Source organism: Suillus clintonianus (genome assembly GCF_016758775.1).
Source record: "Suillus clintonianus strain FC179 chromosome Unknown DEU56scaffold_19, whole genome shotgun sequence".
Classification (NCBI taxonomy): Eukaryota; Fungi; Basidiomycota; class Agaricomycetes; order Boletales; family Suillaceae; genus Suillus; species Suillus clintonianus.
In genome coordinates, this window is record NW_024539243.1 from 298,289 (window position 1) to 325,668 (window position 27,380).

Here is a 27,380-nt window from a genome sequence, read left to right on the forward strand (position 1 = left end):
GAGCATCGACTACCAAGTGTGTGGTACCGGGTTTCGGAGTTCGGTACTTGTATCAGACTATCGAGTTAAGACTATTGAGTATAGACTATTGTGTTACGACAATCGAGTATAGACCATTGTATTCAACTACCGAGTCTCAACTACCGAGTATCAACTACCAAGTCTGTAGGACCGGGTTTCAGGTTTTGGACTTCGGCACTCGGAACTTGGTACTTGGTGCTCGGAACTCGGCACTCAATACTCGGTACTCAGTCACATCACTTGTGTGCCTGAACTTTCTTGAACACACCACTTTGTAGTACTTTGCTTATAACTCATTAGGATCTTAACTGAAAAATGTCATGACACTATGGAAAGACTACCCTTGACAAGGGCTGTCACTTTGATTTTCTTTGAAAAAATTCATAAGGTCTACCATAGTCACTCCTTATCAAAATCCTAATGGTAGACTATTGTATTTGGTAGTACCGGGTTTCGGGCTTCGGTACTCGGGACTCAGTACTTGGTGAAGAGTCGAGTTTCGGGTTTCGGGCCTTGGATTTCAGGACTCAGTACTCGATACTGGGTGATTTCCATATCATCTTAATTTTTTTTTTTCACTCAAGACTTGAAACTGGTACATTGGTAAGAGTTTTGAAGTTTGATTTTCAGGCTTCGGGCCTCAGTCCTCGGGTCTCAGGTCTTGGTACTCGGTACTCAGTACTTGGTCATTTGAGACTCAAAACTTGTAGAAATGTACGAGTTTCGAGTTTTTTATATGATATACATTTTTGCGAGTTTGGAGGTTGGAGTTTGGTAGTCCCAGGTCTCGGGCTTCGGGCCTCGGGTCTCGGGTCTCAGTACTCGGTATTCAGTACTTGGTCATTCGAGACTCGAAACTCACACATTTCTACAAGTTTCGAGTTTTTGATATGATATACATTTTTGCAAATTTGGAGGTGGGAGTTTGGTAGTCCCGGGTGTTGGGTGTCGGGTGTAGTTTGATTTTCGTGCCTCGGGTCTCGGGTCTCAGTACTCGGTACTCAGTAGTTGGTCATTTGAGACTCAAAACTCCTAGAAATGTACGAGTTTCGAGTTTTTTATATGATATACATTTTTGCGAGTTTGGAGGTTGGAGTTTGGTGGTCCCAGGTCTCGGGTCTCGGGCTTCGGGCTTCGGGTCTCGGGTCTCGGGTCTCGGGTCTCGGCACTTGGTACTCAGTACTTGGTCATTCAAGACTCGAAACTCATAGAAATGTACGAGTTTCAAGTTTTTTATATGATATACATTTTTGCGAGTTTGGAGGTTGGAGTTTGGTACTCCCATGTTTCGGGTCTCGGACTTCGGGTCTCGGGTCTCGGGTCTCGGGCCTCGGCACTCGGCACTTGGTACTCAGTACTTGGTCATTCAAGACTCGAAACTCATAGAAATGTACGAGTTTCAAGTTTTTTATATGATATACATTTTTGCGAGGTTGGAGGTTGGAGTGTTGTAGTCACGGGTTTCAGGTGTCGGGTGTCGGGTGTAGTTTGATTTTTGGGCTTCGGGCCTTGGGTCTCGGGTCTCGGTACTTGGTCATTCGAAACTCGAAACTCGTACATTTCTACAAGTTTCGAGTTTTTTAAATGATATACATTTTTGCGAGTTTGGTTAGAGTTTGGTAGTCCCGGGTTTTGGGTGTCGGGTGTAGTTTGATTTTCGGGCTTCGGGCCTCGGGTCTCGGGTCCTCAGGTCTCGGTACTTGGTACTCAGTACTTGGTCATTTGAGACTCAAAACTTGTAGAAATGTACGAGTTTCGAGTTTTTTATATGATATACATTTTTGCAAGTTTGGAGGTTGGATTTTGGTAGTCCCGGGTCTCAGGCTTCGGGCTTCGGGCCTCGGGTCTCGGGTCTCAGGTCTCGGGCTTCAGGTCTCGGGTCTCGGTACTCAGTACTTGGTCATTCAAGACTCGAAACTCGTAGAAATGTACGAGTTTCAAGTTTTTTATATGATATACATTTTTGCGAGTTTGGAGGTTGGAGTTTGGTACTCCCATGTTTCGGGTCTCGGACTTCGGGTCTCGGGTCTCGGGTCTCGGGCCTCGGCACTCGGCACTCGGTACTCGACACTTGGTACTTGGTCACTCAAGACTCAAAACTGGTACATTTCTATGAGTGTCGAGTTTTTTTACATGATAAACATTTTTGTGAGTTCGGAGGTTGGAGTTTGGTAGTCCCGGGTGTTGGGTCTCGGACTTCGGGTCTCTGGTCTCGTGTCTCGGGTCTCAGGCCTCGGCACTCGGTACTCGGTACTTGGTCACTCAAGACTTGAAACTTGTACATTTCTACAAGTTTCGAGTTTTGTACATGATATACATTTTTGCGAGTTTGGAGGTTGGAGTTTGGTACTCCCATGTTTCGGGTCTCGGACTTCGGGTCTCGGGTCTCGGGTCTTGGCACTCGGTACTCGGTACTTGGTACTTGGTCACTCGAGACTCGAAACTTGTACATTTCTATGAGTTTCAAGTTTTTGTACATGATATACATTTTTGCGAGTTTCGAGGTTGGAGTTTGGTACTCCCGGGGTTCGGGTCTCAGGCTTTGGGTCTCGGGTCTCAGCACTCGGTACTTGGCACTCAGCACTTGGCACTCAGCACTTGGCACTTGGTACTTGGTCACTCAAGACTTAGTTGGGATTCGAGTCTGGAATCTCGGGCTTCAGGTCTCGATGGTCGGGACTCGATGTTCGGGACTTGAAACTTGTAAAATTTAATACCCAGGATCCATAGTCGGGACTTGATGTTCGGGACTCAAAACTCGTAAACATGTATGAATTTCAAGTTTTGAGTTGAGTATTGAGTTTTGTTTGTAGTCTCTAGTCTCAAATCTCAGGCTTCGGTTTTTGGGTCTTGATAGTTGGGACTCAATAGTTGTGATTCTATTTTCGGAGCTCGGATCATGTTACACTTCACTCAATTTTCGGTAGTTGGAACTTGGCATTTGGCATTTGGTTGGCTTGGATGATGTTGGCTTTCAAAGACCTCTTATCATCCATTGCCCAATGAAATACCAGATGATTGGAAGTGTGCTGGATATCACATATTCATTTGTTGAGACCCAGGTCTCAGAACTCGGTCCACTTTGCTCGAGTTTCCACTTCACCACTTTGCAAAGCTCCATGCCATACTGCAAGACCTTCATCTTCCATCTCAAAGCTTTGATGAACAGGGCCTGGAACACAAGTTTCCACTTCACCCCTTTGCAAAGCTTCATGCCATACGACATCATTAGATGACTTTGAATTATTACCTCCTTTGATTTGGATGATATACAACTACCTGAGCTCCACCACGTCTACAATTATCATTCTCCTGGGCCCACCCGTCTATATTATATACCCCCACATCAGCCCACCCGTATATATAATAAATATTTCACTGCTCCCTCGGCCCACCCATATATATAATAAATATTTCACCACTCCCTCGGCCCACCCGTCTACAAAATGATATTAATTCATTGGTCCACCCGTCTAATATGATATGTATCTGGGCCCACCCGTCTATGTGATAACAAGCACCCTTCACATACCCGGCTATTTGATACACATCTACCTTGGTACACCCATCTACATAATATCTAACTACCTCGGCCCATCCGTCTATGGAATATTCATTTCCATCGGCCCACCCGTCTACAAAATACTATTAATTCTTCGGCCCACCCATCTAATAGGATATATATCTGGGCCCACCCGTCTATGTGATAACAAGCACCCTTCACATACCCGGCTATTTGATACACATCTACATTGGTACACCCATCTACATAATATCCAACTACCTCGGCCCATCCGTCTATGGAATATTCATTTCCATCGGCCCACCTGTCTACAAAATAATATTAATTCTTCGGCCCACCCATCTAATATGATATATATCTGGGCCCACCCGTCTATGTGATAACAAGCACCCTTCACATACCCGGCTATTTGATACACATCTACCTTGGTACACCCATCTACATAATATCCAACCACCTCGGCCCATCCGTCTATAGAATATTCATGTCCATCGGCCCACTCATCTACTCTACATATTCCCCACATGGGCCCACCTGTCTCCATCGGGAATAATAACACTCCCGGCCCATCCGTCATAGTCGAGAATATTTCTACCTTCGGCCCATGGTCCGCTGGCCCGTATCATACGGGATATTATGCACGTCGGTTCACTCGTATAATACGGAAATATGTTACTGCAATATGTGGATTTGAGTGGCACTCACTTTTATTCTTAATTCGTTCAACATCGATGAGCCACTCCCCACACTTTCATCAACATTGACTACTTGTTGTCGACCACACACTAAAGTGCTGTTTCACAAAGGACATTGAACAGGACAGTCAGTATCCTATTTGTAACAACACTTTTTCATGGCACCCTGAGCCACTCCCCACACTTTCATCAACATTGACCACTTGTGGCCGACACACGCTAATGTGCTGTTGCAGAAAGGACATTGAGCAGTGTCCTATATGTCAACAACACTTTTTCGTGGGACCCATTTGAAACGGTGGGATGCAGCGTGTCTTCTCATTACTATGTCCCAAGACTCGATTGGCTTGATATACTTGCTGCCTCAGGGAACGGTAAGGCATAGTTTGATCAGCAGCACTACCGCTGACCACGCATGACAGGAATCGCAAACTGAGGGAGGAGATCAGACAAATTGCACAGATCAATGGGTATGCAGCTTCCTTCCGAGAATGTGATACGTATATAATCATTATGGATACGTTATGGGGTTGGAAGTTCACTGATTCACACAATGCGCAATCTGATATGAAGCTTCTACAACATTCTACCTTTTTTAATATTACTTTGCTTTTGGTGCAGACTCGTGACCATGCTCTCTTCCGACTCGCGCCTTTTCAACAAAGACAAAATGGATTGATAGTGGTTGAGTATAATTTGCAGATTCATATACAAAACTTAATGCAATTCACATATCTGGCTATGCCAATTGCCCTCCGTTACAGAAAGCACACAGGCTACGTGCAGTCCTCCTAGCTTACATAAGCCCTACATTTTGGTTCCGTTCAGCCAACGACCCGGGCCCGGGGACAAAGGTACTGCATGTTGCTTTAATTTATGTGTAATCAGCTGCAATCAATATTCCCATCACTTTTTGATTACAGGATTTACACTCGAGGTTGTGATCACAGACTCGGGCTTCTCGGGCTGAATTCGCTTCAAGTTCTCCTCAAGATGTACAATGGTCAGAATATCTAATCAATCTTACTCGTGAGACTGATAAATAGTCAGTTGATACGTATTGCAGGGAATGATGACTCTTGGATGACCACCTCTTCCTATTATTAGTTCGGCTTCACCTCCCACTCACCGGATATCCGACATTCCGAGGCTAGACACAAGTTCTGGATGATTTCAATCCTAAATCTAACCTTCAATAACTAATGCAGGTCGTTTGGCTTCAGAGGCCTTCAGTCGGTAGCATCCGATAGTGGCCAGAACGATGACAATGTTGAGCTTCTACAGCCATGCTACCTCGATCGGCCACGTTGTCCGACACACTATACTATAGTTAGTCAACATATTCCATCCAGTATGTTCTTATCATTGGCACTGACCCATGTTTGCTTCATCCATGGGCTGTCTATAAAATCATACACTGCCGTATAATCTTTGATTTGTGCATCAGCCATTTTACGCACATGGCAGCAAGCCAGAGTACGAACTTGTCGCCTATAGAGGTCCGGAATGTCGAATTGCATACTGATACACAGACGCACTCCCCCAGTTCAACATTGTCAAATGGGCCCGTTAAGCTTGACATAGAGCATACATTGGTTGACGATGATCCTCGGTTATGGTCAAACACGAAGAAGGTGCGTCTTTCCATCTTAAGATGTAACAAGGTGTTGATTGAACACACCTACAGACCGCTGTATTGCTCATTATATCCGGAGTGTCGATGTTTGCGGGTTTGGCAATGAATATACAAAACCGTAGGTCATGTCCTTGATCCCATTGCATCCAATGTCAGTTTAACAGCCAGGGGATAGCCACTAATGCTCAAATTGAGCAGCAGCTACACACCACCAGCGGAGAAATCAGCCTCAGTTTGTCTCTCTTCATTCTTGTTCAAGGCAATTGTCCCATCATCTGGAGTGTGATTAGCGAGATAAAGGGCCGCAAGGTTGGTATTTCTAGCTACCTTGAGAACGTCCTTTGATGATATGACGGAGTCCAGCTTGTGTAACTTCTCTCCATCGCACTTTTTATCCTTGGATCTGCAATTGTGGCCTGTTACAATAACATGGAGCCCCTATCTTTTTCTGACCTTTCACCTCGTCACAACGTCACACCTTCACCTCTTCACGATTCACCATGCTGCTTGACGCACTCCTGATCCCCGCCGACCCTGACCTTCTGTGACAGAAGCTAGACACTTCCTTTAGGACCCTTGATCCATGGCCTCATGGCCTTACTTCCTTTTCCCTTGATGTTCCCACAGAACCCTATCCCTGACCGCATGGACTCCTGCCTGCTCATGCCTACCCGATATATCCTTTCTTGACCATTGTACGATTACCAGACCTGCCCTGAACACTGTGATCTTTACCTATATATAGTCGATCCACTTGTACTATTATTCCTTAACTTGATTCTACTGGGTTTTACCTTGACTTGTATTTTCTCTTGAGTTAACTCTCTCGAGTCTGATCACGAAACCTCTATACTCTTGGATCGCTATCCTCGAGTCCGATACATCTTCTCTTAGACCGTTTGTCTTTGAGTCGATACCGATCCCTCGTCTAGACTTAACCGTCGAACACGAAACCCTTCTTCGGCCGCTGCCTTAGAAGCTTACCTCCCCTTCCGTTCTGTCACAACCTGACGGCTTAGGCTACCAGGTATATTGACGTTCAAACCGATACACGACACGATAGCTTAGGACCGTCGTCCTTCGCTTACCCATCCCAGTCCGACTACGACCATTGTCGTAACATGGCCATGTCAAGAACCATTGGTTTGGTGATCGGGATGCAAATTGTGCAAGGCGCAGGGTGGGACAGTTCCTCAACCCCTCGTGTCTGTGCTCACTTGGAATAGGTCAAGTGCAGTTTGGGCTATCGGAGCTGCCACTCTAGCCGATATATACGAGCCACATCAATGCGGTACAATGATGGGCATCTACTATTCTGCACCTCTCCTTGGCCCCTCACTGGGACCAATCCTTGGTGGTGCACTCACACAGGGCCTCAGCTGGCGGGCGGTTTTCTGGTTCTTGGTCATCTGGGGAGGCATAATATTTTTAGCATTCCTATTCTTGTTCAAGGACACCTTCAGGAAAGAGAGGAGTGTGACTTATCAGAACATGTTGAAGAGAAGACTCCGAGAGCAGCTGTTGTCGGAAGGAACAGATAAGCTGTGAAAGATAAAGATTTCACAGGAGTCGGAAGTAGATGGAGAAAACAAGACGACTTTGAGAGACATTGAAGCCCAGATGGTCATACAGCCATCAGCTATTGAAGAAGTAAAGCTGACCATTGCTGATGTCAACCCTTTCCCTCCCTACTGGTCAATTGTGAGCCGCATGAACAACCTTGTTATCTTGACAGCATCAGGTGAGTATTTTTAATTCTCGCAGAAAGCTGTTTCAACAATGTTCATGCCCTGTTTTGCTAGGTTAAACATTTGCGTTTAGCTTTAGCATCACATATACATGTGCAAGAACATTGTCGATGTATTATAATTATGATGCATTGAAGACCGGCCTTGTTTTGCTTGCCTATGGTATCGGTGAGCGAATCACCAGTGAATTGTGAACTCTCGCCTAACACATCTATCTATCTCAGGCTGCGTATCTGGCAGTATATTGGGTGGTCGTTGGTCCGACCGGACACTTGCTCGACTAAAAGCCACGAACGGAGGGGTCAGCTTCCCAGAGGTGAGCATCCAAGCACTATCTCCAGCTCAGTATGCGGCTGACACAGATCCATGCAGATGCGCCTCGAGAGTACGAAAATCGCCATGCTGTGGTTACCTCTGTCCGTGATCGGATATGCCTGGGTGTGCCAAGAACAAGTCCACATCGCTGCTGTGTGCGTGATACTGTTCCTCGCTGGACTTTTGTCCGTGTACATTCACTTTATTTTACATTGTTTTTTTGTTTGCTCTAAAACACGGTTAGATGGATCTACTCGAGCACACTGGCATACCTTGTCGATGCGAACATTGGTTGTTCATCGATGGCAGTGGCAACTAATAGTTCTTTCCGTGGTATTTCTGCTTTTGTCGCTGCTGAGATTGCTGTTCCTTTACAAGTGAGTCGATGTTGTAATTTAAATATTTCGCAGAACATCAGATTTGATGGTTGGTTTCAGGATAGTATTGGCGATGGTGGTTTGTATACTCTCTGGGCATGTGTGATGGTATTCATCGAGTGCATGATTCTGTTGGTGTTGTACAAAGGCAGGAAGTGGAGAGAAGCTAGTGTAGAACGGGAGAAGCAGAACCTGGATGCTAATTAAGGGTAGACGATCAGTACAGAATCAAGGTTTATTTGGCGCCCATCGATGTACATTAATTTACAGTTGAACTGGAAAACACGTGTTTCTGTTCCATGAACAGGACTGTCCACACAGTATAATATACAACAAACATGGTCATCGACGCCCGGGTCGGTCACAATCATTGTCTCACCAGCTTCATATCATAGCGCATCGAAGTATCCTCATATTAGGATGCAGGATAGAATGATTGTCTTGTACCAGGTTCTCCTGTTCATTTGTCATCAATACAGCTATTGTTTACATGTGCCTCTCGTACACCTATATCCGCCTTGTAGGACATCATTCATTGCAGCTTTCTTCCCTTGTGACTGGAGTGGAATGCCAAGATATTCAACTTACATTTGCCATAGATCGCTCCTCCACAATTCACAACATCTCAGTTCCCAGGATTCTCAAATGTACAATCACCAGATGCGGGTGTCGCATCCGCTGGAGCACCCGTCTTGAAGGCACTTTCTAGCAACTCCACGGCCATATTCACTGAGCCCCACAACGACAAGAAGCCATAACCAGAGTGTCTAGGCACACACATTCATTATTAGGGCAGCATGGATAAGCATGATGTCACTCACCCGTAGTTATACACCACGGGCACCTTGCCTCGCGTGGGGGTGTCCAGCCACTCGACTTCGAGTCTGATGCCACCCTTTTGCCTGGGGCACAGGTCGCAACCTGGTTCAATAATGATGGGGCGAAGGTCCTCAACAGTGGGCTTGCGATTGACCCGCGTCTGCGGGGGTGCAATCTCCGGCGTAAGCTGCAGAGCTCGCACAAGAATGTCCTCGGTTGTTTCGGGGCGCGGAACCGGGTTCCTGCAAGCGCTGAGAATGTAACAATGGGATAAGTCGACAGAAATACCAGTCATTGGGCACTCTTGTGCCACTGCACAACACCTATATAGAATAATCAGAGGACAGATCAGGTGAGTCCATGAGCAGGCGCACATCACCATTGCTCCTTGGCATCGAATAGGTGTACGTCCCATCTGCTTTGGTCATGGTCCTCCTGAACTTGACCCAGGGAGCTCTGAGGAGTACAGTTTCCCCGCAAATTGGGAATACATCTTTATCTTCGACACCTCCTAGTGCGTGGGCGCCAATGCCAGCACATATGACAAGAGCGTCGACGTCACGGTGCGACTGGACACCTGTGTAAGGACTGGTTCCTCGCTCAAGAAGCTGACTGATGTGCTGCAGGGACGCACACACGATGGTCCCATTTTTGGCAAGGAATTTGGACAAAAGCCAGTTAATATATACCGGAGCGTTCATGCTGATGGTGCTGAAAGCGAAGCCCTTATTTGCTGGACCACGAAGTTCATTGCTCTCTATATATCTGAACTGATGCGAGGAGTTAGAATGACGGCTATGAGTCTGAGTAGGTTTTGCATACATTTGGCATGTAGTGAAGCCATTCAGCATTAGCGAGGTCGTCTCCGTGATATTCAGTGTGGGGGTGCCACAAGAAACAACCTTCGGCTGCACCACCTGGTTCTGATAGTTTCCACAATACATTGAAGGTATCTTGATCAAGCTCTGGATGACTAGGGTATGACATGTATGTTCAGGCAGTCAGGAAGCAGCGTACTTCGCTGTCTTAGATCGTCATAAGCATGGCTGACATGATGTGCACCCTACACGTCAAGCTCAGCGGCAAATATGTCTATTGTAAGATAGCGTACCGCCCAGTGACTGGTGTACCGGCTGGACTTGGGATCGATGGGGAAGTTTTCGGCAACGATTGTGACACGGTAAGCGCCTTGCGTCTGGATTCTTAATGCAGTGGTGAGGTTGACGACACCTGCACATGAAAGTCAGTCAGCTAGTAATATTTGGGCGCTTAGTAGGGGTTCAACCAGGGCGCATTTCGAGACAGAGTGCGTTGTTTCAGTCACATCCAAATTGACCCACCTGCACCCAGAACGATGATCTCCTTGAGCTGTTCGTCGTTGTTCGGTTGTGCCATGGCGCACCGTGACAAGCGAAGGGACGATCGGCTCTGACCGACTTGCCAAGACTCGGAGATCTGGCCCGGGGTTCTGAGGCTGATATTATGTCAGTCAACCAGCGGCGGTAATCAGAACTTAGAGCGCTTTTGGCTCGTACTACCAACACACTCATCAGATCATCATCATCAGCCTGCACATTCATGTAGGCCTATCATCGATGCAAGAACTTTTCGGGCGCTTCGTTTCGTGGCAGTCCTGGTGCGTTGTTGGTGTTTCGACCTTTAATGAAGTCAACTTTCCCCATTTGTGGCGATGTTCACAGCCTCTGCACATCCCACACGTGGGTGTTGTTCTCAGCGGGATAATGTTGTCTTGTCGCTTATGATAGTATGTCATTGTTCTAGCATGGTGTACGTGTTGTTCAACCTTGACGTTCATGGAGTGCGGCACTGCCTCACCTTGCCTTCAAGCGCTAATATTGCTTTATAAATGCCTTTGCTCTTTTGATGGTCTCGTATTCCGCATGTCATCATGAGATGCCTTACATGTTTACTCATTTTTTCTCAAATGTTCTTCTCACAATGCTCTGTTTCTGCAACATCTCCTCTTAACTTTCCCTTGACCAAGTTGATATCAGAACCGCTGGCTCAAGAGGCTCATCCGATGCTGCATCAACTTCGAAGCGCAACACTATAACGAACGTCTTCATTACCAGCTTGGACTAGTATGTCATGGATGTTGGTGTCGGGAACCCCCCAACATACTATTCTCTTGTGGTCGACACAGGCAGTTCCATAACATTTATTGGGTATTCTAGCTCGATCAGTGGAATTAAGTAGACGGTAGACTAAATATTTCCACAGGAGAAGCAAACCGTACAACAAAATGTCTACGAGTATTGCGACAGGCCAGAACGTAGAGGTGACATATGGTCTCCGTACACCGGACAATAATAATAGGAAATTGCCAGAAACATGAACCCTCCGAGTACCACAACTGTATAGTTCATCTGTTGTGGAGTTGTTTGTGGGGTCGCGGGAAAGAAGAAAACAGTGATCACAAAGACCATCCACAACACAGCAATCACAGTGATTGGCAAGCTCTGCACAGGTAAATTAGCTCAAGGATACGTCGCTGCCGACCGACTCACGAGTTTACCGAGATTAAATGGACCAGGTTTAAAATCATTTTTGAACGCAAAGCAGGTGGTGATGGGCGTAATGTCAGCAACATACGATGCAGTGACAGCAATTGAGAATACAGCATTGATGGCTTCAATACTCACGAATGCCAGAAGTCTGATTGCCAGAATACAGATGGCGTCGAACCAGACTGTGTTCACAGGTGTTCCCGTGTAGCGATTTAGAGTCTGTTCGGCCACGAAATTTTGGCCAACTTAACTTGAGAAATTCTGAATTCAACTTCGCTTTGTCATGATTTGTAATCCCAAGCTCAGTGTGACATCTGTGACCATCAATAATCAAGATATAATCAATATCCAACATGCCAGCAACTCGAACTTAGACTCAAACATCTAAGTCCAGCGTGAATACGCGTTCAAAACTCACTGGTGTCCTCTCCTTACCTTTATATACCCCGATGGCGAAGAAAAAGGCAACAAATGAGAAGAAACAGGCTAGATCAGCGGGCCAGGAAGGTGAAAGATGCAACTGGACAAGCGCTGATGAGTTACGGCTCCTCGACTTCATCACCACCCATAAAGCAAAAGGGGGTGATGGACTTGATTTCAACAAGACTTTTTGGGCACAGGCCGCCATTGATGTAGCACACACCACCACAAGTGGTGCGGTAAAAACAGGCGAGCACTGTTCGCAAAAATGGTCCAGGGTATTTTTCTTGCTCTCCCTCTGTCCTCTAGTACTAATGATATTCAAGATGCACACCACCTTCTCAGTTGCTGATCGGGTTGTAAACTTTTTGGGCATCTCATGGAGCAATGAGCTTGGCGCCAACATCACACCTGAGTCTGAGACTGTATGGACGGATCTCATTAAAGTAAGTACCTATCTGCTGTTTTAGACTACTACTGCTAACCTTTTCATGATCCAGGCAATACCCCACGTGAGGGCCTTCAAGGACAAGGGGTGGCCGCCATATGAAAAAATGAAACTCATCCTGCCGTCGAAGGTGCATGGCAGTAACACTTACCACCCCTTGCTGCAACACGGCCCCAACTCAGAGACCAGTATGGCTACCCAGTCTGGCACCAGCTTCCAAGAAGTTGATGCGCTGGAGCAGTCCCAAGCGCTGGAAAACCTTGAGGGTGGTGCTGGTGAAATTCCTGGCGAGGACAGTGACACCATGATGCCGGCACCCTCCTTCTATGATCCTGCATGCCAAGATCCCTTTGTTCCCTCAATACCGGGTGCATCGTCTACCATGCTCATTTTGGTTTCCGGCATTTCGGCTGGGAATAAGGGCAAGCACAAAGATGACGGCGACCACAATGACAGTTCGCAAGCGCTCATTCGCCCCCCTAATTCCTCCAAGTCCATCGTCAATCCATCGGCATCGGGCCAGTCCATCAAGTCTACGCGCCTCAGCATGCCTGAAGCCGTCCAGTCAGTGGGCTCTGAGATTCAGGGTCTCTCAAAGACGCTCACCACGTCCCTTGATCGTGCTACAAACGCATTGGAAGAGCGCACAGCACACACCATCATGCACTCTGTAGATCCGATCCCCCTGCATAAGGAGAAAGCTATCCTTCGGGTGCAAGAGGAGGAGGATCTAGAGGACCATGAGATGCTGACTGTCATGGAGCACTTTCGGTCTGATGTTTCTATCACTGATGCATATCTCACAATCAAGAAGGACAGTCTCCGCAGGCTGTTTGTGATTAAGTACAGTACCTAGTTTTTACGCTATCATGTTGTGCCGCTTCATAGACTTGAATTCAACATTGTTTGTGATATACTTTGTGCGATCAGATACAGAATTCAATGGTAAACACATGGTATTATAACAGGTCATCTACTACAACAGACTCGCCTCTCTCCTGTCTCACCCTGTTGTAGTCTGCCCACATTTGATGCACAATAGCATCACGGCGGTTGTGTGCACGGGTATGAGCCTCATCAGAGGGAGGACCCTCAGCGAGTGTGCCGGTGTCATGGTCAGGCACATGCACATCAATATTGTCATCGACTCGGCGATAATCCATCATATCATCTGGGTCATGGACCCAGATGACATTGTGCACTAGGCACACTGCAGGGGGGATACGAGCTTGGACACTCATGGGATAGAAAGGGGGGAGGGCAAGAATTCGGAAGCGGTTCTTGAGCATGCCGAAAATGCGCTCGATAATGTTCCGGAGCATGGCATGACGTAGATTGAATAATTCCCTATGATTACAAGGCCTACTAATGTCAGTACAAAAAGGAGGGATTTATAATGGCACTTACTTGAGACGGCCCCTGCCCCATTCAGCTAGGTGATAGTGCACATTGCGATATGGTACAAGCAACTCGTCACAGGCCCCAAATCCCGCATCAGCAAGATAGTATTTTCCAGCAGGAATGTTGAAGTCCTTGATCCGGGCATTGTAGTAGACACGAGCATCAGCCGCTGATCCCTCCCAACCGCTCAAGACGTACTATCACTGGCGGGGTTTTTCAAAGGTTTTCAGTGTTTGATGCGTAGCACACTCGTCAAGAGGTTTTTTTTTTCCCGCTTCTTGACAGACCTGTGGGAAATATCGTGCTCTATCACACCCAGGTGAAATCTGATTTTTTTGCGAAGATGTTCGAGCGGCGGAAGGAATCCGGTTGTGTGATGTCAGTTTGGCAGGGACTGGATATGCTGTTTCAAAATTTGTCACCGCAATGTCACACTGGAGTTTTATAACTCCGCAACGGCACGCTCGGCAGAATTTTGAATCTCGATATCTGAACGAGTGTTGGAAGGAAATCAAAGATTGTATGGATTCGTGCATGTACATTATATAGACCAGCTATTCACAGTAAGTAAATCTAAGTGCATTAAGTGGAAAGGATATGATAGTAATAGAATGAAAGTGAGTATGTTCACAAAAGTGTATAATCAAAGACTGGATGTAGGATATATACCAACGAGGATTAAACTCACAGTCCAGGTAATTGCGCTGGTGAGTGATAATAAGGTGGATAATAAAAGGGATCATGTTGAGCTTGAAATGATTCGAGGTGAGGACGTTCGTGATAAGGTGTATTAATTGCAGATGCGAGTGGGAGACGGCTTGCCGAATGCAGAAGAGGATGTGCGCCGAGCGCAAGTGGAGGATCACGTTCATTGTCGTCAAGCGTGTGAGAAGACGTTGATGCAACGGGTCGTGATGGCGGCAGATTTTCTTCCTCGATAGTTGCCTGTTGTTGACTATCGCGCGCCGTGTCTGAGTCCCTGAGATTTTGCGGAATAAAAAGTTTTGAAAATCGGGCGTCTGATTGCAAGTACGCAGACCGGCTGAGGTGATTAACAATGGTAGCGATAAGCTCCGCTTTTGTGCCAGAGGTAGACAGAGCGAGAACGAAAGCAATATCTTGCAGGTCTTGTTTCTTCTTCGAGGTAAGCCGCCCGCTAAACCGTACATCAAGATTCACAGCAAGCTGTGCGCGCCGATCAGCTAAAGCCGTTTCTTCGCGTTCCTTCTCAACCTGCTTAAGTTGCTCTGCTTCTTCTTTCTCCGCCTTCTCGCGCTTCCTCTCTTCAAACAACTTCAGAGCATCCTCGGACATGAGGAAAACACCACCACCAGATTGCATCTGCTTGCCCTTGCGTCCGTCTGCCTTTTCAACACGTCTGTTGAGCTGCACTTTCAGCTTCTCGTTCTCTTGCCGAGAGAGTTCGCAATGAACCTCGAGTTCCTGCCGCTTTTGAAATTCAGCGAGATACAAAGCTTCGAGGCGCTGAAGGTCAGCTTGAAGAACTTTGTGCCGCCTGGCAGTGGACCATTGTTTGTGTACAAGTGTGCGTGAAAACTGAGGAGCCTTCGGTCCTGTCAAGTGTGACTTATGCGATCGCAATGAAGGTAGCGTGGGCGAGGCAGGTGTAGGTGGTTGGTGAGCCTGGCTTTCAGTAGGACATACATCTTGAGACGAACGTGCGATGGGTTCAGCATCATCGGGATCGTTCCACCATGTGATCTGACTCTCGTCCAGAAGTTGTGGATCAATCTGCATTGCATCTGGCTTGGGGGAGAGCACAGAGATGGGTATGGATGACATGGACGAGTCACTAGAAGGTGCGACAAAATCCGAGTCCATGGAGTGTGAGATTTCTGACGGCGATAATGAGGTTGGTGCAGTTGAAATTAAGTCTGGATTGGGAGGCGGGAATGATGGTGGCATGTGCGCTTGTGTCGATGTCGTGTGGCTTGGCGAAAATTCATCCGCAGCAAAGACGTCTGGGTTAATTGGCCAAATTCCTGTCTTCCTGAATGCCGCCTTGATGATCTCCGGTGTGATTGCTTGTTCCCGAACTGCCATGTACTCATTCACAAACTCGTGCTTTGGAAGGCCCTCTCCCGTTTCCTCAACAATCTGCTCCATGCGGTCTATCCACTTCTTCTGCAAAGGGCCAAAGACACCAACGTCGAGTGGCTGAGTCTTATTTGAGGTATGTGACGGCAACACGTGAAGATGAATATTGGATTTCAAAGCCTCTTCTACCAGCTCGTCTGTAAGATGGGAACCATGTCCATCAAATGTGGCTAGAATTGCTTCATCTTCATCTAATGCTTTGGCGCGAGCTTGTGGAATGAGTACATCACGAAACCACTGATGACATTGAAAGTTATCTGTCCAGCCATTTTGCGTGAGGCCGACACTTAACCAATGAAAATTAAATCACGATGATGTGTGCGTGAGTTCAGCGACTCACGAGATTCCTTTGTGCTTGCTAAACCAGTCTTCATCCCAAGTTTTCCCCTGAAATATGAATCCTGGGTCAAGCATTGTGCCATCGTTGCAGGCACATTCAACAATGGTAACTAGCTCTAGATTCGCATCTCGTTTTCGATACCGTGCACGGGAATGCCGACCAATGAAGTGTTTCTTCCCCGTCCTCTTTCGCCCGCCTCCTCGCTGCATTCCGGTTTCATCAAAATTGAAAATAATGCGGTACTTATACTTGGAGATGGCATCACCCAACTGCTTGAAGTGGTCCGCAATATTTGTGGGGTTAAATGCCTGAGCACGCTTGGGGTCCAAGCCGGATGTGCCACAGAACTTCACTGCGTCTTTGTGTCGAGACATGAATGCCTTGACCCAATGGTCTGAGGGTTTCTTGCCGGTGAGCATGTCGACCTTCAATTTGATTTTCTCTCGTCCCCATGGCCGTCCTTCTTCAGCTTGGTAACACATCCAGTCGACCAGGACATCTTCTTGGAATGTCGTGAGTATTCGTTGCTGCTGGTGGGCAACTAATGCAGATTTATGCTTTCCCAGAAAGCGATTTCGCAGAGTGTCCATCTTGACATTAAATTTTCGAGCGGTGGCAGAATAATTTACTTTGCCAGCAACATTTTCATGAAGATAAGCGAGAGCAGCAGACATGCGCTCTCCAGATGTATCCGAAGTCTTCTTGGAGGGCCGGGCCCGACCCGACCCCTTGACCTGGCCCATCTGGAGGCTGCTATAAAATACACCTCCCCTGTCGGTCTTACTCGGTGTACAGTTTTTGAGCGGAGATTATAATTGATGCTGCACTATAGTCACGGTGCGGCATACACTCTTTCAACAATTTCACTGATAACACGGTTCTGCCCTCATTCAATCACGATATAGAAATCGCAGTCGTAAGTATCATTTGTATAGGGACAGATATTGGTTTCCCTTGGTTTTTTTTTTGTTTAAAAAATTATACAGATTGTAGCATTACAATCATTAACGCTCAGTGGTGTGACATGTGTCAATAGATGATTTATTGTGAACACAACTGCTCGATGTTTTCTATGGGATCTTCACAGCTGTATTCTATAGACACTAGAGAACACTGGCTAAAATCACAGAATATTTTTGTGCAGTGTGTAGCTCGCGATATGATGATCAGTGAATTTTGAAACCCAATACCCATTTTGAAAAACCCCGCCAGTGATAGTAGAGAAACGACATGTTGAATGAGCAAGCGGCAAGGCAGTTCTGAGTCAAAGTGCCCTTGTGATTGTGCGCAGCATCGCGCTCTTTGCTGTCAGGGTGACAAGGGATGTGAGTACTGTTGATGGTACCAATGGCGTCAGCGAAGTAGGGATAATATTTGGTGTTTTGAAGTATCTCCAGAGGGAACGGATCATCTGCGCTAGGTAGCCGAACATATAATTGATAGGGGGGACACGAATGCACTGAGTACACATTTGAAGTACCTTCAAAAATTCAGTTTTTCAAAGACATAGGATTTGAAAGGAGTTGATGAAGAACTCGTTGAGGAAATTAAATTGTACAGTGGAGTGGTGGTGTACAACGGACCGTGGGATCACTGTACCATCCATTTGGTCACACCTTGACTTGCCTTGTCAATAGATCCATCTTGTATACTCTTGCCTCCACAGAGAACAACCAGTATGGTGCCACTCGAGTCAGTGATGCTCACGCTGATCTTCAAGGCCCTCGCCACTCATTTTGATGTGTCATTGGCAATTGTTTGTCAGCATATCGGAGCAGTGGCTATGGAGCAATGGGGCAAGGTCCGGCGACTTGATGGTGGCGACACAATGCTTGCAGCAGGGCTTATATCACACCAGCGTGATTCACGAGATGCCACATTCGTACGAGTGAGTTTGTTTGCTTGTTTTTAAACAACGGAAAATGCTGATGTGACTATACTATTTAGTATGAGACTCTTGTAGACAAACATGCCCATCAATGCAACCTACCACCCACTTATGAGAAACAAACATTCTATGGACGTCTGCATCATATTTTCGTTGTTCACATTCCATTTACTCTGGCACTCAAAGTTGATGGGCCAACAACCATTTTCCTCACTGCATTGTCGACGTGCAAACTCAAACCCACCCCTTCAAGCTTGTCTTCTCTCGACATCCACTTTTACAGCAACCTCAATGATGCATTAGACATTGTGGATATTGTTTGCTTGCAATGTCTCGTTGGTCGTATGCCCATTGATGGAGGACGGCAGTGGGCAATCATTGACCGAAGTGGAAATCTCGCTCGTGCAGTTTTTGAGGATTGATAGACTTCAGCAGCTGCGCAGATGTAACATTGCAATTGAATACAATCAATGATCATACTCTGTGTATAATAAGTTTTCAACTAGTTCAAGGTAAATTTTTCACCTTGAGCAACTGAGCCTTGCATTCTGCATCACACCGTTCCTTCTCCACCTTCCATCGAGCCTTAATGAGATTAACAATGAAGTCTGCTGGCACCTCAAGAATGTCATCCTTCGTGGATGAGTCACTTGGCTCGGCCTGGACTGCAAGCAATGCAAGGTATTCGGCAGCTGTGGAGATCATGGTCAGAACACAGTACACGAGGTATGAGACAGAGATGAATATTTACAAAACTCGGGAGGGTCGTTTGGATTGTCACGTATCTTGAGGCGGCGAAACAAAGGCTTGCGTGGTCTGGTGAAAGGTGGCGGCGACTCAGAGCATGCACTTGGGATCAATTGATAGATAGTCGGAAAAGCTGCGAGAGATGAGAGAAATATTAATGTGTGCTTAGCTTACCGTTTGACGTGAACAGTGGAGGCTGGTGTGGGCGGATATTCAGGCCTACTAGTAGTAGATTCTGTGGTCATAATGTATGATAGATGCGCTGTTGTCGATATCGGAGGTCAGCAAATTCAACAAAGAGGTATAATGTACAGTGCTTGCGACTCACAGCTGCAGTTCAAGTTTGAACGTTAACACGAATGTAGTACATAGTGATAAATAGTGTTTTAAAGTCCAGTTGCAGGACCACAAAAAGACTGGCAACCGGACCGGACCGGACCGGGTCCTAAGAAGGACTGGTTGCAGTCTTTTCCAGTTGCAAGATCAGTCCAGTCCAGTTGCCTGAAGTTTGCGAAAAATAAATAAACCGGTCTAAACCGGTTAAAATCGGTTTAGACCGCAACCGGTTTATATGAACATGTGGTACTCGTCAGCGCGGTTCTAACGGTGGTCTGATCATGTAAAACGGCTAAGATTTGACAAAGTTATGAGCATTACAAGAAAAAGCTGCAAATTCACAGGATGTCTTGTATCTTAGCTTTTATCTAGACCAAACCATAATCAATTGACAAGGTAAGACCAGCTATAGACTCATCTATACTAAGGTTACAAGTAATGTTGACACAACTAAGCCTTATAGTAACAACTTTGATTTTGTGACATTTCATATACGGCAAGTCAAAATCAGTCAAAATCACCGATTGGCTCATAACTTACCCAAACCTTGAGTGTCCGACAAGATATGAGTAGCTATAGACTTGACTAGACTAGGACTACAATTAACATTAAGACACCTAAGCCTTACGACCACTTTTATTTTTCAAAGACAAGCCCAATAATGATTTTTTGTCAAGCTTATATCTTGCTTATATCTTACCCTATTGACAAGATAAGACTAGCTATAGTATCGCCTTGACTAGCAGCACATATTTCGTCAAGAAGCCTAAGCATGGTAATGACATTTCATATTTGACTCACATGCAGGGCGGAGTTTGGGAACCCTTTTTTATAATGCTCGTATCTTGCTCAGATCTTAACCGTTTAATACAAATAAACCACCGTTAGAATCGTGGGAAGGAGTTCTACACTCCCACAGGACTGGTCTCGGTTGCAACCAGTCTAAGACCGGTTGTAGGACTGCAAAAGACCGAAAACATCGGTCTTTACAGGTCCAGTCCAGTCTTGATGATATCGTGGGAATGAAAAGACTGGTCTGGTCCGGTTGCCTCCAAAAAAGGCAAAAAGACCGGACTGGACCGGACTTTAAAACACTACTTGTTGGTACTAGTCCTGCACTGGGGAGCAACTCATGATTGTATTCGCAGATATGCTAAAGGAGTTTGGGATATTAGAGAAGTTAGGGTATGAAACAGTAAACAAAACTTACATGCTGATCTGACAAACAGATGTTGAGCATGACTTGTGACAATGTATCGAACAATAATGTAATGGTTGACGAGCTTGAAGTACTGGTTCCCGAGTTCGCAGGGGAGGCAAGTCACACCCGGTGCTTTTTGCACACCGTTAATCTTGTCGCAAAGTCCTTGATCAGCCTTCTATTTTCTTTGGTGCTGATTATTCTCATTGTCTAGCTTTGTGGATAGTAACTTGTGCTTGTCGACATCATCAATGGCATCGTTCCAGAGCGTGTAAAACACGTTGGGTTCTGTTATATGGTCTATTTCCCGCTAGACTTCCCTCCTAAACGCCTTCCACTGAATCCCATTGTGTCATCATCATGTCTATCTGTGGGGTCCTGCGGCGGACCTGAGTAGGATAAACTGTCATCCTGTTCAGAAGGGGAAAGACTCAGCACAGCCGAAGTAGCTGAAGTCTAGAGAACAATCAGCTGATCCAAGGCGATTTAAAAACTGAATTACCAATCTCCGACCCTGTTCATTTGCAAACCGATCATGCTGCCATGGAGCCTGTCCAGGCTGGGCCGTCTACTACGAACGAACGTGGATTGGTGGTCAGTGCAATACTTGATGGTTTCGAGGTTCTTCGACCACAAATTTGGAATTTGATTGAAGGTGGTAGCTCAGCGCCTGGGATGATCTGCTGGTTGTGATTGATAGCAAATTTGATCTTCTCACACCTTATCAAAAGTCCAACACCCGTTTATAAAGACGCGCGATTCGAGTGGCACTCACTTTTATTCTTAATGTTCAACATTGATGAGCCACTCCCCACCATTGAGTACTTGTTGTCAACCACACGCTAAAGTGCTGTTGCATAAAGGACATTGAGCAGTATGTCCAATATGTTAACAACACTTTTTCGTGGGACCCGTTTGATACGGTGGGACGAAGTCCTAAGACTCGATTGGCAGGATATACTTGCTGCCTCAGGGAACGGTAAGACATAGTTTGACTGGCAGCACCACCGCTGACCACACATGATAGGAATTGTAAACTGAGGAAAGGCATGGTGTTGACCACACGATTAAAGTGCTGTTACATATAGGACATTGAGCAGTCTGTATCCTATATGTCAACAACACTTTTTCGTGGGACCCGTTTGATATGGTGGGACGAAGTGTCTTCTCATCACTATGTCTCAAGACTCGATGGGCAGTATATACTTGCTGCCCATGCTAATCAGGGAACGGTAAGGCATAGTTTGATCAGCAGCACTACCGCTGACCACACATAATAGGAATCGCAAACTGAGGAAAGGTGCAGTGTCAACCACACACTTAAAGTGCTGTTGCGAACAGGACATTGAGCAATCTATATCCTATTTGTTAACAACACTTTTTTCATGTGACCCATTTGATACGGTGGGATGAAGCATGTCTTCTTCAAGTTTGAGTTTGAGTGATGTTACCACCTTTTCCCGATCATGCACTTCTGTGAGAAAATCAAACAATCTATTCCCCATTATATGGCCAAAGATAACAATATGATGCTTGATAGCAGCATTGTGCTAGTTCTTGTGATTATGTACTATATATTGTGTTATATGGCCTTCTACTTTCTTCACCAGTTCACTGATGGGCATCTCTGTGATGGGCTTCTGCCCGCTATACAGCCGAGGCCTGAGGCATACGTGGATAAGCGTCTATGCTTTTCGACGCGTAGAGGCTGGTGAGTTGTAACGAGGTGGATCAAATGATAAAGTTAGTTACAACGAATTCGATAGCGGTTGATTTACGAAAATGGTAAGTATTTGGGCAAAAGCCTGAAAGGCTTCTCGGCCCGGCGCATGAGCATGAATCTAATGGTTTTGAGGTGAGCAGTGATCCCACAATGCTAGGAGTACGGCGATGCTAATGGCGAAGCTTGAAACCCTTAGAGGTAGGAGAAGTACTCACCCTTCCATCTAATGCACTTGAGGCATCATATGGCGCGTGAACAGTTCGAGTGCGGGGGATGCTTGGATATAAGGTGCGATGATGACCGCATGGTCGCGTAGGTACAGCGTGAATGCATCACTTGACCACCTGCCCATAGACTTGACGACGTCAAAGGGTATACCTCATAGAAGATATTCCAGGGTTCCTCCTATTCTGAGGCCGTGACCCTTCAGATCTGGGAGATTTGCTACTTTCACTATGGCCGAGAGTCTCTTGGTGAGTTCTGGCTTTGAGAGGGGTCTTAAGCCCTTGGGGTGCTTCCAAGCGAATAGGTGAGCGTTATTGTCTGCTGGATTGACTCGAAGATGATTGTCTAGGGCGGCTTTTGGGTCATAGGGCCCTTCTTGCTTTGCCCAATAGGCGTCTTCTCCCTCTGTTGGTGCCATTTTGGTGCTCGGGATATGGAATTTTGTGACCAGTAAGCCGTTACGATCAACTGCTGTTGACACGTTTCCGCGAGTGATATGTTTTGAGGGTTTGAAAGCTTTGATAGCGGGAACTGTAAATTCCCCGAGTTGCGCTACCGTGAAAAATGTCGTCGTGATGCACGTGAACACGGCTGCGTCCAGTGGGTCGTCTAGATTGATGTGGGCGTGGATGGCTGTTAAAATATTGACAGTGAATGGGTTGCGTTTGGAGGATTTGGAAGTGGCTGGGGCGAGCGCTGTGGCTCTGTCAAGGATTGCTTTTAGCTCCTTGGTGTTGACCATCCATGGGCGTCCATGTAAGAGATGCCACGCCTTCAGCCCAGCGGCGTAATTGGCTAACACTGCTCCAGAGTACGATCCGGCACAGCTGGATAAGAAAGCGAGAAGGAGTGTGGGTGAGACCGGGCATCTTTGTTCTTCTGGTAAGCTGAGAGAGTCACAGTACACATGAAATACTAATAAGCCTGCACTGTATGTTTCTTTAGTGGTTTCAGCCCATGACGAGCCTAATACCTCTAGGATGCGGTTTAACTGATCGTCTGAAAGACTGACGTGCGGGGCATTAGGTTCTGGGGCTGAGGGTTGACGTGTGCTATCCCCAGCTGGCAGCCACTTGCAAAGTCTCTCACGTGCAAGGCAGTGGGGTCTTAGTGATGATGGGAGGGGAATGAGTCCGGGTTTGTAGTGTTGGGGGGGGGAATCCTTGGCGTGGATGGAGATGCAGACGTCAAAGGGGCGCTGAAACGTGTATGTGGTTCAGCGGAACTAATCGGATAAGGCATTGAAGATGATTTGATCTTCTTCGGCGCGGGTGGCTTGAGCTCGCTCGAATGCTTGTTGGCGTACAAGGGTTCGATTGATGAGTTTAGCGGCAGCAGGGGGGTACTTCCCGTCGTGGAATAAGCGGAGCTCTGTGGGAGTGAGGGGGGCTGTCGCGTCGATGACAAAGTCTCTGATTTCGATAGGAATGTGGGGAGGAGGGAGTAAAAGGTGTTCTGGTCCGTATATTCCTCTGGAGGGACGATCAGCGGGGTTGGATTCGCTGACAATGTACTCTATACGTATCTAGAGATGTCTGGGTAGATTGAGAATGAACTCATGAATCTGTTTGAAGACTCCGTTAACTGCTTTGTTCCTCTGACTCCCTCTCCACCATCCTTCGATGACACCTGTGTTGTCGCCATACACGATGATGTTGTCGCCAACATTAGGGAGAGCAGCGAGGGTTCATACGAGCAGCTCGAAGCCCATGGCTTCGGCCCATCCAATATCGTGCGCTCCATTGTCAGCTTTCTGCCAGCCAGGTACGAGTCTCCAGGCACGCCACCTGTCGCCGATGACGATGCCAATGCCAATGCTAGAGCTGGCATCAGAGAACGCGAGGGGAATTGAGAATCGTGGTGGTGGGCGGATGGGACGGGAAGCGCCACCTGACTGGAGTAATTCAGTCCACCAGTTAAGGTCTGGTTCTACCTCCTTGTCAGGGCGCTGCGGAAGGTGAGGCTTCTTACGGTAGACGGAGATTGTTCTCTCGAGGCTGGTTAGGTAAGCTCTTCCCCTTATGACTGCTGTGCACGCGTGCATCAGTTTTCCGTAAAGCTTAAGTAGTTCTTCCAGCACGTGCGTGTGCTTCTTACACCAAGTGTGGATGGCGATAAGGTATTTGTCGACCTTCGGCTGGCTTAACAAGACTATGTGCTGTCTTGTTACTTGAGGGTCTTATATAGAAGCGTGTAAAAATGCAGTGACAATCACAACTACACTTTCATAAGACTAAAAGATGCCAGCTCCTCAAGTCCACGGTCAACGGATTTTTTTTACTTCTCGGTTGATAATGTGTTGTTCGTGGGTGGTCAAAGAGTAAACAAGTTACCTCTATTTGTTTGAAGAAACTATATAGAAATGCAACTGTGGATTTGTCGTGGATAGAAATATGATAGGTATGTTTCACCCTAGTAGGTCGTGTTTCAACCTATGAAAGTCTGTTTCAACTTTGTCGTGTTCTCCTGTTTCGTGTCTCTCTAACCGTAAAAGAGAGAGGTATTCGTTAAGTATACGTGGAGCTTAGCTCAATAAAATAGTAATAGCAAGCAACCTAGTTAATTGTATAACTAGCAGTTACTTTGTTGAAATGATACTTGCACCCTCACTATGTCTTACCTTAATCTCACTCTCAAATAGTGGGACAGGTTTAGAGTGGAAGTTTAACTTAAATCGTACTTCAACGGCACTTTGACTATGTCTTGCCTTAATCTCACTCTCAAATAGTGGGATAGGTTTAAAGTGGGAAGTTTCAATGTCTTCAAGGCACCAATGGCCTGCACTTATGTGTAAAGTGGGAAGCTATATTTGCATGGGTGTAAAATGGGCTCCTTTTATACCTTTTGGGAGGCCAGATTGCTAAGCATGATTCATCACATGGATTGGTAAGAATGTGCTTACAAACCATGCCATTTGGTGTGCTGAGTCAGCTTGTTTTACTAATAATACATGTATCTTACAAAGCATGATAAATCAAAGGCATGAGTCATCTCATGGATTGGTAAGGTTGTGCTTACAAACCAAGCCTTTTGGTGAGCTGAGTCATCCTGTTTACTAAGAAGATTATAAATACAGTTGCAAGTCTTACAAACCATGACAAATCAGTGACAAAACACGATGAGTCAGGCTGAATCCTTACAAATCACCTTATTTCCCAGTCACATGACCTGATTACAAACATGATCAGTCAGCTAGTGAGAAAGTCTGATGAATAAGCCAAGAAAAATAGAAAGAAATGGAAGGTCACAGAACAAAATAGAAATACATAGAAATCCCCGTGTATAATATGAGAAATGAAACACGAGAAACGAGGCTTCAGAAAACAGACTGATGAATCAATGAAAAATGATAGAATCACTTGGTGATATGGTAGAGTACAGTTCATTATACCTTCCTTATCTTTTGTATAGCACACATGTCATGGTATGGACTGCATACCATGCATGACAGCGCAGTCCGACGTCCCATTTAAAACCGATGTATATGGTATGGGAGGCGAATAGTTGGTCTTTGGCGAATTGCCACAGGATCCCTAAGTCCGTTGAGACGTCATCAATATCTTGGAGGTTGTGGGAGAATAGGAGATCGTGTTCTGATCTGGGTGAGTTACCGGAAAGGTCTCTGATTGGCTGGGAACAGTCTTCGCTAAATTCCTCTACCGAGCCGTCATCAAAAATGTGGCCGCCAAACCATAACCTGCTTCCCGACTGATGCATTCCACATTTGGCCAGATTAATGTGCCATTCCGCACGTTTGTGGTTGTATTCCTCTAGGTACTGTTTTCGGATCCTAAAGAAAATATGATCGTTGACCCATTTGTCTAAAGGACCGATGCCTCGGTCTTGTAGGACTTCCGCGCCGGCATCTGCTACGAGTCCGTAAACGCCAGCTGATGGTGTTGAGCCGAAGGCCGTGCAAGTATCGATGCAGAACTCGTCGTTCGAGGTGCGTACTACAGCAGCAGGCCATTGGGATGGATGTAGCGGGACAGTGCGATAGGCTTCGGCTATGTCGTGAGTTGCTACTTCTGAGTCTGGAGGGAGTCTCGAGATGAGGAGGTAAATGATCGAGAACTTTCCCCACGTAGTGGGGAAATCATTAGCATTAATAAACGAGTTAATAGAAGGGTTAGGGAATTGGGGGTCGAAAGAATGTGGAAATGAAAAGTTTTGTATTAGTCTAACCTTGCCTGGCTTGCCAGGTTTCGGGATAATAGAGAGTGGGGATGATTGAAATGGTCCAATGAGCTTTAAAAGAGAGTTGGCGAGAAAGGGTCCTATGTAGCGTGTGTTCTGGAGTTCTTTATGTATACTGGCGTCGAAATGATCTTTGTAAGTAATGATGGATTGTTTATTAGGGGGGGATTGCGTAGAGACTATGGTAGGGAAGTTTAAATTGAAGCCAGCACGCAAACCTTCTAGCACCTGCGCAAAACGTGGTAGGAGGCCAGCATCTTGTAGTGCTCTGGTCCAGGCCTCCAGTTTGTAGGGCGTGAGAGGGCTAGATTTTCTGCGCTCTAGGGCAGTGCTGGGCACCATGGGTGACAGCGCCGCACCCTGAGCAAACGTGGTGGGAGTCGTGCTTGTTGCTTTCACATCCTTCATCCCGCTGCCACGCTGTGCAGAGTTGCTTGCCTTCTTTGGTCCATAAGGCTTTGTTGATTCGTTCAGCGATGGTGTCATGCTTGCTATCCCAGGTGAGGGCCTTCCGAGACAGACGGCACAGCAAGGGAGAGGTGCGCTGGGGTCTCGAAAGGTTTTGAGTTTCTTATTGGGCTTCGTATCGGGGGATGTGGGCGGCGATCACTTTTGGGAGCTGGCTGCGCGATTGTGTTGTTGTTGGGGCCTACTGGTCACTGTCGTGGTCAGGG

General features: G+C 46.4%; 9 protein-coding genes across 9 annotated transcripts; 4 read left to right on the forward strand and 5 right to left on the reverse strand.

The window, feature by feature from the left end:
- Positions 1-1,947: 1,947 nt before the first annotated feature.
- DEU56DRAFT_754211 (uncharacterized protein) lies at positions 1,948-2,719 on the forward strand (the record flags this gene model as incomplete). Its single annotated transcript, XM_041349789.1, has 2 exons — positions 1,948-2,169; positions 2,252-2,719. The coding sequence occupies 2 exons, from the start codon at positions 1,948-1,950 to the stop codon at positions 2,717-2,719; spliced, it is 690 nt and encodes a 229-aa protein (XP_041210841.1).
- Positions 2,720-2,930: 211 nt separating this feature from the next.
- On the reverse strand, positions 2,931-4,121 carry DEU56DRAFT_754212 (uncharacterized protein; the record flags this gene model as incomplete). Its single annotated transcript, XM_041349790.1, has 9 exons — positions 2,931-3,050; positions 3,080-3,229; positions 3,301-3,347; positions 3,417-3,460; positions 3,554-3,666; positions 3,687-3,720; positions 3,750-3,848; positions 3,946-4,015; positions 4,079-4,121. 9 exons carry the CDS (start codon positions 4,119-4,121, stop codon positions 2,931-2,933), a joined length of 720 nt encoding a protein of 239 aa, XP_041210842.1.
- A 939-nt stretch (positions 4,122-5,060) lies between these two features.
- DEU56DRAFT_971726 (vacuolar DHA amino acid exporter) lies at positions 5,061-8,522 on the forward strand (the record flags this gene model as incomplete). Its single annotated transcript, XM_041359464.1, has 16 exons — positions 5,061-5,083; positions 5,104-5,242; positions 5,290-5,388; positions 5,448-5,568; positions 5,687-5,873; positions 5,927-5,993; positions 6,051-6,184; positions 6,239-6,243; positions 7,011-7,055; positions 7,102-7,419; positions 7,480-7,620; positions 7,697-7,791; positions 7,848-7,939; positions 7,996-8,129; positions 8,183-8,315; positions 8,376-8,522. Exons 4-16 carry the CDS (start codon positions 5,501-5,503, stop codon positions 8,520-8,522), a joined length of 1,566 nt encoding a protein of 521 aa, XP_041210843.1. The 5' UTR covers positions 5,061-5,083; positions 5,104-5,242; positions 5,290-5,388; positions 5,448-5,500.
- Positions 8,523-8,711: 189 nt separating this feature from the next.
- DEU56DRAFT_790272 (uncharacterized protein) lies at positions 8,712-10,551 on the reverse strand. Its single transcript, XM_041352596.1, is given in 10 exon segments — positions 8,712-8,767; positions 8,782-8,786; positions 8,830-9,082; positions 9,137-9,376; positions 9,423-9,457; positions 9,509-9,904; positions 9,957-10,099; positions 10,152-10,197; positions 10,246-10,364; positions 10,475-10,551. 8 exon segments carry the CDS (start codon positions 10,527-10,529, stop codon positions 8,941-8,943), a joined length of 1,176 nt encoding a protein of 391 aa, XP_041210844.1. The 5' UTR covers positions 10,530-10,551; the 3' UTR covers positions 8,712-8,767; positions 8,782-8,786; positions 8,830-8,940.
- Positions 10,552-11,401: 850 nt separating this feature from the next.
- Positions 11,402-11,869, reverse strand: DEU56DRAFT_732453 (uncharacterized protein; the record flags this gene model as incomplete). The annotated part of the gene is made up of 2 exons (XM_041348275.1): positions 11,402-11,614; positions 11,663-11,869. Coding segments are annotated over 2 exons (420 nt in total), but the record flags the coding sequence as incomplete, so codon positions are not given.
- A 242-nt stretch (positions 11,870-12,111) lies between these two features.
- Positions 12,112-12,552, forward strand: DEU56DRAFT_732685 (uncharacterized protein; the record flags this gene model as incomplete). The annotated part of the gene is made up of 2 exons (XM_041348288.1): positions 12,112-12,360; positions 12,409-12,552. The coding sequence occupies 2 exons, from the start codon at positions 12,112-12,114 to the stop codon at positions 12,550-12,552; spliced, it is 393 nt and encodes a 130-aa protein (XP_041210846.1).
- A 2,063-nt stretch (positions 12,553-14,615) lies between these two features.
- DEU56DRAFT_732573 (DDE superfamily endonuclease-domain-containing protein) lies at positions 14,616-17,063 on the reverse strand (the record flags this gene model as incomplete). Its single annotated transcript, XM_041348282.1, has 3 exons — positions 14,616-15,694; positions 15,746-16,335; positions 16,390-17,063. 3 exons carry the CDS (start codon positions 17,061-17,063, stop codon positions 14,616-14,618), a joined length of 2,343 nt encoding a protein of 780 aa, XP_041210847.1.
- Positions 17,064-18,172: 1,109 nt separating this feature from the next.
- On the forward strand, positions 18,173-18,699 carry DEU56DRAFT_732604 (uncharacterized protein; the record flags this gene model as incomplete). The annotated part of the gene is made up of 2 exons (XM_041348283.1): positions 18,173-18,277; positions 18,337-18,699. 2 exons carry the CDS (start codon positions 18,173-18,175, stop codon positions 18,697-18,699), a joined length of 468 nt encoding a protein of 155 aa, XP_041210848.1.
- An 8,311-nt stretch (positions 18,700-27,010) lies between these two features.
- Positions 27,011-27,217, reverse strand: DEU56DRAFT_732419 (uncharacterized protein; the record flags this gene model as incomplete). Its single annotated transcript, XM_041348272.1, has 1 exon — positions 27,011-27,217. A coding segment is annotated over one exon (207 nt), but the record flags the coding sequence as incomplete, so codon positions are not given.
- Between the last annotated feature and the right edge of the window lie 163 nt (positions 27,218-27,380).